The sequence below is a fragment of the Helobdella robusta genome (assembly GCF_000326865.2).
Source record: "Helobdella robusta unplaced genomic scaffold HELROscaffold_149, whole genome shotgun sequence".
Classification (NCBI taxonomy): Eukaryota; Metazoa; Annelida; class Clitellata; order Rhynchobdellida; family Glossiphoniidae; genus Helobdella; species Helobdella robusta.
The window spans coordinates 1-13904 of NW_008703835.1; the positions used below are offsets into that span (position 1 = coordinate 1).

The window sequence follows — 13904 nt, forward strand, 5'->3', positions numbered from 1 at the left end:
GATGATGATGAAGCCACGTGCACCCCAACAGATTCTTGATAGTGATTTCTATGGATTGAACATTCAACGTCTGCTGCTGGCTAACAACTCAATAAGTGAGTCCCGGTGTTGTTGTTGTGTGTTGTTGTGTTGTCGTTGTTCTGTTAGTGATGTTGATTGCTGCTGTTGTGTTGTTGTTGTGTTGTTGTATTGTAGTTGTTCTGTTAGTGTTGTTGATAGCTGCTGTTGTGTTGTTGTTGTGTTGTGTTGTTGTATTGTTGTTGTTCTGTTGGTGTTGTTGATTGCTGCTGTTGTGTTGTTGATGTGTTGTTGTATTGTAGTTGTTCTGTTGGTGTTTTTGATTGCTGCTGTTGTGTTGTTGTTGTGTTGTCGTTGATGTTATGTTGTCGTTGTGTTGTTGTGCTGTTGTTGTTCATTTCTGATGTTCACATATTTGTTTGAGTCATTCATAAGTTCGTTCGTGTGGATGAAAGTGTTAATTGTTGTGTTTAAACTGAGGAGATTCGAGAAGCATGAAGGATGTTGTTTTCATTTAAGATGAAGATGACGATGATGGTGAAGAAGACGACGATGATGATGGTGATGAAGATGATGATGGTGGTGAAAGTGGTGATGATGGTGAGGAAGATGATGATGATGAAGAAGATGATGATGATGGTGATGAAGATGATGATGGTGACGAGGTGGTGATGATGGTGAGGAAGAAATTTTAGAAAATCTAAAATTCGAAAGAATTTTTACGGTCCCCGTCATCAATCATCATAACGTCCACCACGAAATTTATTCTACATTTTGACTTTTATCACATTACTATCGCTACACTATCATCTGATCATAATCATCCACACCATCATGATATCATCATCATTATGATATCAACATCACAACCATCATGTCATCACCATCATCATCACCACCATCATCATCATCATCATCTTTTTACCATCATCATCCTCATCATCACCATCATCATCACCACCATCATCATATCACCACCATCATCATATTATCATCACAATTATCATCACCACCATCATCATATCATCACCATCATCATGATATCATCACAATTTTCATCACCACCATCATCATCCTCATCATCACACCATCACCACTCAGGTGAGTTGAGACCCCTTTCATTTTGGGGGCTGGGGAATTCCCTGGAAACCCTAGATCTCAGCTACAACAAACTTAGGTACGTTTCATATATCTTCCATGGATTAATTAATTAATTAATTAAATAATTAATTATTTAATTAAATATGTATTCATGCACGCAAGCCTGCATATATATATTCATTTGTATTCCTCTATTAATGCGATAAATTTTATTTCAAAATGAATCAATGATATACAGGTGACATGTCAATCATTTGGTCAATCAACACACTAATCAATTAAACAATCAATCAATCAATCAATCTATCAATCAATCAATCAATCAACCAACCAACCAATCAATCAATCAATCAAACGTCTAATCATTCAGAACATCATGTATTTAATATATCAATGAATCAACTAAATAACTGATGAACTAAGTGATCAACCAATTAAATAATTAACTCAGTGATCTATTACATAATCATTAATTAATTGATCAATCAATTAAATATTTAACTAAGGGATCAATTAATTAATTAATTTACTAGATGATCAATTAAATTAATCAACTAATTAGTTATCTAACTATGTATCAATTAAATAAGTGATCAATCAAATAAATAATTAATTAATTAAATGATCAATCAATTAAATAATCAATTAACTAAGTGATTGACCAATTAGAAAAGTTCCAAATGAAGCGCTGAAGTTGTTGATCAAACTGAAGACACTTGTCTTAACTGGGAATGCCATCCAATCCATTGGACCCCACGAACTCGGGTGAGTTGGTCACGAAATTGCTTATGTCATTATTATTATTATATTATTATTATTATGTTATTATTATTATATTATTAATTAAATTGGTAAATATGTTTTTGCTATTTTAATCTTTAATCACTCTTATAAATGGAAATTAAATAACTAGAATTAGTGCGACTTGGCTTCAGAATGCTGTCATTAGCATTGATTTTTTTTATGGTCATAGTTGAATTTATTGGCTACAACACTACCATCACAACTACAACCACCACTCCCAACTTCAAAACCACCGCCATCCCCACCACCACCGTGCAGTTTCATGAAATCTCTGGAAGTTCTGACTCTGGACAAGAACCCCATAACCTCCATCCATCCCTCCTTCATCAGCGGCTCCAACAACTTGAACCTCCTCAGTCTAGATGCCATCAAACTGGATAAGAAACTGGAGAGTGTGGCTGCCATCAATGCCAACAACGTTAAAGGTCCGTGGAATGAACTTCAGTGCATCTGCACTCTTTGGATTTGGATTGCTGCTGGTTGATTTGTTTGATGAGTGGAATTCACGGTAGGTGGTGGATAATTAGTTGACAGAAATTGAGTTTATTAAATAAGTGTGAGATGATATCCTCATTGGTATTATTTTTTTCAAATTTTTAAGTAGAAATTATTTGAACCATTTTTAAACATCACCGAAGAATTGTTTATATGCCGTGTGCAACGATCGGATGATTTCAATTATACTGATAGTAAACTAAAAAAATATTAGTTTTTAAATTAATTTATTAAAAAAGATATGCAAAAATAAATATTTTTAAAATTATGACGTAACGTGAAAACAACTATCCCTCCCCCTCAATCAGGTCTGTCCCTAACCCGCAACCACCTAACTTTCCTCCCCCCACGATGGGGCGTCAACTTCACCTTACTCACCCTACTCAACCTAGGCCACAATCGGCTCGGTGACGTCATCAAAATGGAGGATTGCTTCGTCGGGATGGAAAAAAGTTTGAAAAATCTAGACCTGCATAGCAATCACTTTCTCAAGGTATCATCATTTTTTTTCTTCTCGTCACCTTCAAATAAATATTCGCCGTCAACATTAAATTGCCTCGTTTGTTGTTCAAACTTTGAAAAGTGTCTCTAAAATCATATAATAATAGTAAATAATAATAATAAATTTATAAAAATAATAAATAATAAAAAAATAATGGTCGTGTAGGATAGTAACGAATGGTTTGTCATGTTTCTATCAAAACCACATAATGCACAACTCTAACCATCATTATCTTATAAACTGCTAATTAAACATACTTCGCAAGTCATTATAAGTTATAGTTGTTAAACTTGAAAACATTGCGAGATTATTCTCCATAGAATAGCAAACGGTATGAACATCTGCCTTGTCGATTGCATACATTTTCATCAGATTCCCTCGAAGGCGTTGAAGCCACTGTCGGTACTGACGGCTCTGGACCTGAGCCACAACAAGATCAGGAAGGTGAAGAGGAGGTCACTGAGGGGTCTGCAGGCGCTCGCCAGTCTCGACCTCAGCCACAACAAGATTAAGGAGTATGTCGGTCGATGGACGGATGGATGGATGGATGGACGGATGGATGGATGGATGGATGGATGGATGGATGGATGGATGGATGGATGGATGGATGGATGGATGGATAAAATGGTTGATGGATAGATAGATGGACGGATGAATTGATGTATGATGGGGTAGGGTGGATAATGTGAATTTGAATGGAGAAAAGGATGAGAAGATGGTTGAACTGAAAATCATTAAAAAATCTGATCACTATATATTTCTAAAATTGACCAACGTAGCAAACGCAAAATGGTTTAACCATGCTTTAATTTTATTCACGTTAATGCACTTACGATCAACTTTGAGAAATTCCGGAAAAATATTTGAACAAATATGACCTTGCAAATTCATATTATCACTCTAACCAGGATAGGTAAGAAGGCATTTGTTGGTTTGGAATCTTTGTACAAGCTGGACCTGAGGTTCAACCACTTATTTTCGCTAGACGAGAGAACATTTAGAGGACTAACGAGTCACAATCTAGCAAGCAGCCAGCAAAATAACATTGCGAGTCCTAGGCAGATGGTTGAAAATTTTTGTTTATGAAAAAAATTTAAGACATTGATTTCAATGTTTATATATTTTTTAAAATGTTTTTTATCATTCTCAAGATCATCCATCTGAGCAATAAAACTTGTCAAAGCTTTACCATGTTAAATCAATAAAATCATTGGCTATCTTAAACCTAAAAAATCATTTGCTACAAAACATAATGGATATTTTCATCACCAAATTATGCACCACCACCACCTTCACTCAGCAAGTTTCCATCAGCAACAATCCCTGGCTATGTAACTGTCTCCTAGCCTGGATCAAAAGGTCAATCCTCCAATCGCAGAACGGTAAGTTACTGTCAGACCTGACATCTGGCGAACAAAGAAAAAAAAGAAAAAATTTCTTCGATGAAAGGTATCCAATCGGTTATAACGCTGATAACAACGACGTCACAAGCCACAATTTGTACTACCACAACAAACATGACGTCAAGTTTAACAACATCCTGGACATATTCGCCGACATCCCCATCTGCCACAGACCCTCGCTTATAAAGGGTCTTCCTCTCTCCAAGGTCAACGATAATGACCTTCACTGCAATCACGATTACTACTACTATGCGGACGATGACGATGTGGGCGCTACCACAGCAACCACCACTACCGCTAAAATGGGCTTGAGTAGAGTTTCCAATAACAGTTTAACGAAATAACGTTAAATAAATGAATATGCGAGTTTAAGTGTGTCTGGTTGGTGTTAGTGTAACCAAAGATGTATTTATTAAGCTGATGATAATTTGTTGTGTTGTGTAGTTTATTTTTAATGTTCTTCAAAAGTATCAGAAGTGATTTTGGTTCACGAAATACAAACTCCAAACAATGTAAATAAACAAATATTTAAAATAAATTAAAACTATTTTTGTAAACTTTTATAGCCATGTTTAGTATCAAACTAAAGTTTGATGTTGTCGCTTTTGTACACCAACCATACATCGGTCATAATGTGATCAATGATGATTTTTAAAATAAAACTATAAAACAAATTTGAAGTTTAGTTTATTGTTATTGTAGATATTAACATCTCATTATCAACATATCAATTGGCCCAACAAATTTCGTGTTGGTATAAAGTCAAAACCATTTAAACTTTTCAATTACGATACGATACGATACGATAAACACGGTAAGTTTATTTAACATTAGTTATCAATAATTACCAGCAAATTTCTTAAAAATTAATCGCAATTTTCAAGCTTCCGACATTTCTGGAGTCTCACAAAGTTTTGTAAACCTCTTTATTCCGGTTCACTCCTCGGACAACAACGTAAAAAGCAACATGCCAACATTCATTGGTGTGACCACTTCCTTGCTGCTTAACTCACTCCACACGATGTACCTTAAGTTGCTTGCAGACCTGCACGCACAAACCTCGCCTCATTTATTCGGCTTGTATAATAAATAATCTGTGAGATCGAACCGAGTTAATAATAGCAATGATAAAAAATTTCTTAAATTTCTTGAAGAGTGGTCATGTCGTAATTCAATTAAACCATGGTCCTAATGGTACTACAATGCTGAAGAGTGGAGTTGTAACAGGATGTGATCGGGTTGTTGCGCTGACGCATCTGTCTTACTTACTAATATTTTAAAGATGTCAAATCACGAATGACTCCGTACAATTGGTAGATCATGTTATAATACTCGGCAACTTTAAAGACGATGACGATGGTCGTAATCATCACGTGATACTCGAATAAAAAAAAACTTCAAAGAGATACGGGCATTTGTCTATTCATCAATCGTTCTATCCATATATTCATTCATCAATCTGTCTATCCATTCGTTCTTTATTCACTCTGTCTTTCCATATATTCATTCATCAATCTGTCTATCCATATATTCATTCATCAATCTGTCTGTCCATTCGTCAATTATTCACAATTATTCAGTCTTTCCATATATTCATTCATTAATCTGTCTATCCATATATTCATTCATTAATCTGTCTATCTATATATTCATTTATTTACCAATCTGTAATAAATTGCAGTGTCTGTTTTCTATCTTATCATTCATCCTTTTCATTCATTCATTCGCCTTATCGTTCGTTCATTCCTTTCATGTGGATCTTTAAAGTTAAACACAAGATCATTAATTATGCATAATTTTTGTCTTTAATTCTTTGTTCAGTGGCCTCTATGTTATATGTATCTATGCTTTTTTAATTGCAGTTTGTTTATTAATATTATTTTTCGAAGTATTTATTTAGTTTTTGGGCGACATTGGTTGTTAGGTTATTTGGTATTTTTGGCTATTAAATAATTTGGTGTCTTTGATTGTTATGTTATTTGATGTTTTTGGTTATGTTATTTGTTTATTTTTGTGTAGATGTCGCTTCGTTCTTTTGATGATTTTTGTTTGAAGCTGGTATCATTAATCTTTCGGATCGGATTTATTGAAGTTCAAAGTGAAGTGTGAACAAAGGAAACTTCTTTACAATGAATATAAAATAATAATAATATTATTATTATTATTAACAACAGTAATATAGTTATTTAAAAAACAATTATAATAATTATTAACGTTAAAATAATTTTTTACCAAAATTTTACACGACTCGCATAAATAATTTAAAAATGACACAAAAGTTCCGCGTCGGTATTTTACCCATAATGAAAAAAAAAAGATTAAACAAAATGCTTAACTAAAAAATATCATTTTAACACACAAACTACACAAGCAAACACACACACGCACACAAACAAATGCACGCACGCACGCACACAAACACACACATATATTTATATGTGTGAGCTTTTTTATGCAAAAGAAATTGCGAAATGGAAATATAAAATCTATACACAGCTATAACTGATGATGTTTACTAGGAAGTAGCATGAATACAAATATCAGTGATTAGATGAATTTAAAAAACGATGGTGATGATGATGATGATGATGATGATGATGATGATGATGCTGAACAGAAATATGAGTAGAAATTATGTTCTTTGACGTTGACAGTTCTTTCTTAGACATTATTCTAAAGTTTAAGATTCAAAACATTGTCACAATATATACCACAATATATATATACAACATCTGTTAAATTCCTCAACACGTATGCTGGATATATGAATGAAACATTAATACATTTGTTTAATGCTTCAATACACGGATAACGCATCATTATGTAGCTACTCCTAATACACCAATACACTTGCTTAAGGTATATTTTTACATGAATACAAGAATATAAAAAAAAAGTTCAATTCATTACCTGTACATCTTTAACAGGTCAGTATATGTTCATTACAATAAGACAAATGTTTACCACCTTATTGCACTTTCTCTCTCTCTCTCTATATATATATATATATATATATATATATAATGACATATAAGTATATATATATATATATATATCATTTTACGCGCCAAGAGTGTCAATACAGATGAATGGATGAAAATAGAGGACGAAGAGTTGAAGAAATGAATTTAATTTATTAAGTGTTGATGTTCGTACTGCTTGTTAGTTTACATTTTAAAGTTGTTCACACGTCATTACAAATGTTTACAATGCTGTTCATTCCCATCTAACTTAGGATTAGCAAAGAACAAAAAAAAGCGTTATTCATTTTCGTTGAAACTGCCCTGCTGTTCCATATCTTTTCTATTCTTTGGTCTCCTTCGTACGTTGTTGCTGTTGTTTCTATGCTTCATTTTTCTGGATCTGGAAATCGGTTCATGGGAGGTGGTCGTTGTTGGGGGTGGCGTAGTAGTTGTGGTGGTTGTAGTAGGGGTGCTCGTTGTAGCAGTGGTGGTGGTGGTGGTAGATGGAACGCTGTTGATGACGTTGTTCTTATTGAAGAGTTGGTCGTAATAATTGATGCTATCAATATTTTGTGGCTGCTTCGCGGGCTTCTTCCTGTTTATTTTGTTTGCTGCTTGTTGGTTTCTGTTGTTGTGGTTGTTCTTTTTGGGACGTCTGCTGGCCACAACGCTCGCGCAGCTGCTACTATCGACGCTCCTCTTCAACATTTTCAACAACATTTTCACGCTGTGGCTTTCCTTGTCGTACTTCATAACGGACGACAAAACAAGTTTCTCAACATTTTTGTTGTTGCGCATGTTGTTGCCAACAATATACTTGTTGTCGTTGTCGTAGTCAACGACGCGACCAACCACCAGCAGCTTCTGGTCGCTCTTATTGTTCTTCTTATTTTTGTTGCTCTGTTTTGGAGAAACGGTTGCTAGCAGTACGTTCAGATCATAATTGTTGTTGTTCCTTATCTTCTGGTTGCTGGCATAACCTTCTACATCAAAATCTTCACTGTCTCCATCGTTATCTTCCTTCTCGTCAACATGACCATTCTCACGATGGCTCTCATTCAGAACATCATTCTCAGCGAAGAAGTGGTACACAACATTTTTCTTGTTGCTGTTGTTGTTGTTGTCGTGGTCAGTTGTTGGTAGTTGTTTGAGGAAGTTGACGTTGTTCGAGCTGATCCTGGACACCCCTCTGCCGATGACCTTCACCTTCGTCGGGGACAAGGTCGCGACTGGAAAGAATGAACTTTCACATTAGAGCATCAATTAAATTTACACCAATTTTAATTACTAAAGATAATTAATCTAATTAACTTGTTGAAATAAAAAAATAAAATAATAAAACTAACCAAAGTCAGCTCTGCATAGGAGATTCTTCAGTTCATTTCGCTCTGTTGAAAAAAAATTAATTATTATTTTATTATTATTATCGTTGTGGTTATTATTATTAATTGATGCTTACGTACAAAAAAATGACTTCTATCCAAAATACGAAACATATATACTGGTAAAAAAATGGTGAATTAATACTGATAGCATGTATAACTGAATAATGTTAACAGAGATTGAAATCCCACACAGACATAAACTTGCAGAATAAAATTGTAGACCTCTTGACAATAACTTCAGCAGAACAAACATTTTAACTCTTTTCGAGCAGCACAATAAACAAATAAAAGTTAATATTCATCCAACATACTAAAAAATTTAAGTATATACCACTCGCCGGTTCATTCATTCGTTGGTTCATCGTTTATTCATTCATTCATTCATTCATTCATTCATTCATTCATTCATTCATTTGAAATTTGCGTTTCCATCCATCCACGCTGTGTTGTCACAGAACCACAAACTTCCATCTCATCATTATCATGATGCACCCGCACTTACAAATGCATTTGAATAATGTTAAAATCTCAAATCACACATGTGTAACATTCACACACCAAACATATTGACGCATACAAACACACACACACACACAACACACACACACACGTATAAGTTTCGTACGTGTTCAAATATAAATAAGAATAAATTTATGAATGTAAAGCAAACACAAAGTGTGTGAATGCGTGTAGCACAACAGATTGTTGAAATTGTATATGGCCTCACCCTACCATGAGTTGCCTAAATCATCAGGCGAAGAATGATTTTAAAAATTCAAGCAAAAGAAATTGAAGAAATTGTTTATAAACAATAAATTTCACTAAATCAGGCTAAGAGAGAGAGAGAGAGAGAGAGAGAGAGAGAGAGAGAGAGAGAGAGAGAGAAATTGAGTCGCATCATTTGGAATGTGTGAGAACGTTTCTGAAAGCTTCTTAAGGGGATTGAAAATGTTTGAAAGTAATTCAGAATTCTCTTTCTTGCCTGCTTATCTTTTTTGTAGCAAATTTAGATAATTAAATTTGTTTATTCAAAGCAATTTAAGTTAAGTGGCATTAGAATAGACGCTAATGCTGTAATATCATTCACAAACGTGAACGCGGAGGTGGAGAGAGAGAGAGAGAGAGAGAGAGAGAGAGAGAGAGAGATGTGTAACGTAATACGAAAATACAAACTAAACAATAAATTCTACCATTCTATAAAATTGTATATACTAGCAAGATGTGTTGTGAAACTAATGGCATTTGATCAACGGATACAATCAACCAGTGGTATGGATGAAATACGAAAACTTAAAAAGCATACAAAAATATACAAAAACATACAAGGGCATACAAACATACAAAACCACACTAACATACAATGGCATACAAATATACAAAGGCTTACAAACATACATAGTCGTATAAAGACATACAAACATACAAAAGCATACAAACATACAAAAACATACAAACATCTGTTAAACGAAAGAAACATAAACAAACTGCAAGTGACATTTTAATGACTGGAGCACACAAGAACCAACATTTTACACTCTGCCTCAGGGAATTTTTACATCGAAAGAATTTTATGTTGTTGTTGTTACTATTTGTTTGTTGTTGTTAATTTTGTTTTTGTTTGTTGTTGTTGCTGATGTTGTTGTTGTTATTTGTTGTTTTTGTTATGTTGGGTCGTTGTTTGTTTGTTGTGTTGTTTTTATGTTTGGTTGTTGTTTATTTGCCTTTTTAACATTGTTGTTCGCTCCGTAAAATAGTAAGTTTAAATTCTGGTTGTTGTAATATTTTGTTGTTGTTGTTTTCATTGTTTTGTTGTTATGTTAATGCTACTTACGTGTTGTGTTGGTGTTGTTGTTTGTTGTATTCCCAGAATGTTTTCAGCGCGAACATATTATTTGAATCGTAAGAATAGATACAAATAAACATGTAAATAATACTAGAATATTAATAATGAATAATAATAAGCAGGTCTCAATCTTAAGTTTTAAATGTAAAAAAAATAACAAAAGATATACATACTTTCTTTTTCCTTCATGATGTTGTTCATCTTGTTGCTCTTCGAGTTACCAGCATTGTTCTTGTGCTGTTGGTTGTGTCGTTGATGATGTTGTTGTTGTTGTTGATGTTGTTGTTGTTGTTGATGTTGTTGTTTGCCGACCGCATCGTCACTGTTGTCGCCGTGCCTTCCTTTCTTCAGTTTATTTTTATTTCTGTTTCCCTGGTGCATGATGTTACCATCGTCAGCACGGCCGTCATAGTTGTGGTTGCTGTTCATGTTGTTGTTGCTGTCCAGTGGTCTATCGAAACCATCACCATCTGCATCATGTGCATCGTTCCTGTCGACACTGAGACACATGTGGTGGTCGAGAGGCAGCTTGTTGCAGTCGAACATGTCGGGCCAGGCAAACCCGTGTCTCAGCATGGTCGGCTCGCAGCTGTCCTTCACCTTTTCGCAGAGGGACTTGCAAGGGTAGACCGTGGCATCCACGCAGACGGGGGCGAACATGGAGCAGAGGAAGATGCTGACGTGTTTGTGGCACTTCGTGTTGGCCAGTTGGATCCAGTGGGACGATTGTTCGATTATTTCTGAGAGGGCAAAATCTCCCATGAGGTTGGGGATCTGCATGGTGGTGTACCCGACGTTCCTACAAAGGGTCATGTTGTTGGGAATGTCGATGCACCGCTGCACGTTGTTGGTGAAGTGGTGGGGGTTGTTGTGCTGGAGGAGGGGGTAGGCGTCGAGGTTGGTGACGAGATGGACGAGGAGCAAGATGCTGAAAAGGTATTTCAACGAAGACATTTCGTTCAGCATTTTTATGTTGCTGTTAACTACGTTGGCAACGCTAATAAATTTCAGTCTTCTTCTTTCCTTTGAAATCCAAAACGAGTGTTGGAAAGTAAAATATAACGCTTTATTAATCCTCACGCGAAATATTCAATTATCCGCGAATAGTTCACAGAAATTTAAACAGAAGAATTCGAACACTTTGCAGCAACAACTTTGCAAACGTAGTGTCTCAGTAGCGTTAATTGTATCAACCAATTCATAGGGCAGGAGATTACAATAAAGTACGATAAGATCTGGTCCGACTTGAAACTCAAATTAATCTTCAGTTCATTGTACACTGCTTTATATACTACAGAGGCTCCGTGCGTTTGTGCGTATGTGCTTCCTATACATTAGTATATAGATGTATATATATATATGTATAAAGTTCTGACACAACTTTCTAACAATGGATTATATCCTTCGTTAAAACTCACGCGTCTGTGTGTCTTTACAACTACGTATGTGCGTTTGTGTGTGTATGTGTCTGTCTGTTTGTCTGTCTGCCAGTCTTTAATGTTTAGTATCTTATGCCCGCTAATCCTAATGGCTTACGCAGGCCAAATAGCGAACATTTGTAGAAGTAACTATAATTATAACAACAACATCATCAACAACAACATCAACAACATCAGCAACAACAACAACAACAACATCAAAAAGAGGTGCAGTACATTCCATTGAAAACAACGTCTAACAACACCACCAGACTACAACACAACAACATCAACAACATGCATGTATGTGATCATAAATTATTTTTATTAGACACTAATAATGTTATCAATTCAGAATGTTGTAACAATTACAAGGCCAACCAACAAACGAATGAACAAATGAAGAGATCATCTGACAAACAAACGAACAAACGAACGTACGAATGAAGAGTCGAACAGACGAACAAACAGACAAACAAACAAACAACTTGGCAAACACTTCACATCTCAGTGTAGGTGTCAGTTGTGTTAGATGCCCTTGTCAGTTTTATAAGGTGCTATATCTATTTAGCACTTTGCAATAATTGCTCCACTAATACACCAACACACACACACACACACGCACACATTAAATTGAGCACATAACAATACTGTATGTAAGTATGCATGGTGTTATGATTGTATGAATTGTCAGTTTTATGAATTTTATCAGCAACATGTTTGTTTATTAGAATTTTAAAGTTTATGAGTTTATTACTGAAATTTTTTATTTTTTTTTAATTTTTTTTGTAAAGTTGCTGGTTTTGAAGAATGAATTTTAAATAACTTATTTATTATTATTAAATTTATTTTTTGGTATTAGTATTAGTATTAGTAGTAGTAGTAGTAGTAGTAATAGCAGTAGTAGTAGTAGTAGCAATAGTAATAATAATAGTAGTTGCAGTATGATTAGTATAAATAATAATAATAATAATAATAATAATAATAATAATAATAATAAATAACATGAGAAGTAATAGTGTTACAATCTTTTTGCACCCTGTCAGGCTAACAATTTTCACTCTGATCATTTTTGTCCGTCTAAGCATTCAATGATTGTTTATGTCTTTGCATGATAAGGTTAATGCAAATTAGTTCGATATATTTTAAAATGCTAGTTTTCAAATGGAAGGATCTAATTATTTTTTAAGGATAGATTAACGATAAATATTAGTTTATTTTTATTGATTTTTTTTCTGTAAGAATATTCATATTTAATTTATTAAGACACAAATTAGGTTTTCACTCTGATTTATTTATTTAGGTTTTAGTTATTTCATTTTAAACTGGTTAATTCGAGTTGAAAATGCTTCTTTTAAAAACATGTTTGTTCTAATTCTCATTTTTTATATTATTAATTATTTAATTAATTAATTAATTAATTCATTAATTCATTCATTCGTATGCATTACGTTATATATGCGTTAGATTATATACATCCCTCTTTAACTCATCCATTTCTTTCTATATTTATACTGATAGATTAATTAATAAATTAATTCATTCATTCAATCGTTCATTCATTCATTCATTCATTCATTCATTAACTATTTCATTTATTTATTCGTTCAGTCATTCTCCGTTTTGCAATGCCGGCTCGGATAAGTTCAAATGATTTATGTTGTGGAAAAAACTTCCCCTTCTTCATCCCTCACATTCCACAATCTTTCTCTTTCTTCCATCTCCCAATTTTTTCAAAATCTCACATCTTCCAAGCCCTCAAACAGATTTCATTTTCTCAATTCTTACTCTGCTTTTTCTAGCTCGTTCTTTTATTTGCTCATTCATTCAATCATTCATTAGTTCATTCACCAGTTCGTCGGTTCGTATGCACTTACATTCATACATCCCATGCATGCGGGGCGGAAGTATGAATACAAAAGGCCTGGCACGAAAATGTACACACCACACAACCACATTATACACACGCAAA

At 34.2% G+C, this 13904-nt stretch overlaps 3 protein-coding genes across 3 annotated transcripts; 2 read left to right on the forward strand and 1 right to left on the reverse strand.

The window, feature by feature from the left end:
* Positions 1–7: 7 nt before the first annotated feature.
* HELRODRAFT_184045 (hypothetical protein) lies at positions 8–3432 on the forward strand (the record flags this gene model as incomplete). The annotated part of the gene is made up of 6 exons (XM_009014973.1): positions 8–95; positions 1120–1195; positions 1789–1884; positions 2182–2348; positions 2727–2911; positions 3241–3432. 6 exons carry the CDS (start codon positions 8–10, stop codon positions 3430–3432), a joined length of 804 nt encoding a protein of 267 aa, XP_009013221.1.
* Positions 3433–3793: 361 nt separating this feature from the next.
* On the forward strand, positions 3794–4667 carry HELRODRAFT_184046 (hypothetical protein; the record flags this gene model as incomplete). Its single annotated transcript, XM_009014974.1, has 2 exons — positions 3794–3985; positions 4221–4667. 2 exons carry the CDS (start codon positions 3794–3796, stop codon positions 4665–4667), a joined length of 639 nt encoding a protein of 212 aa, XP_009013222.1.
* Positions 4668–7583: 2916 nt separating this feature from the next.
* On the reverse strand, positions 7584–11468 carry HELRODRAFT_195069 (hypothetical protein; the record flags this gene model as incomplete). The annotated part of the gene is made up of 3 exons (XM_009014975.1): positions 7584–8515; positions 8633–8674; positions 10688–11468. The coding sequence occupies 3 exons, from the start codon at positions 11466–11468 to the stop codon at positions 7584–7586; spliced, it is 1755 nt and encodes a 584-aa protein (XP_009013223.1).
* Positions 11469–13904: the final 2436 nt, after the last annotated feature.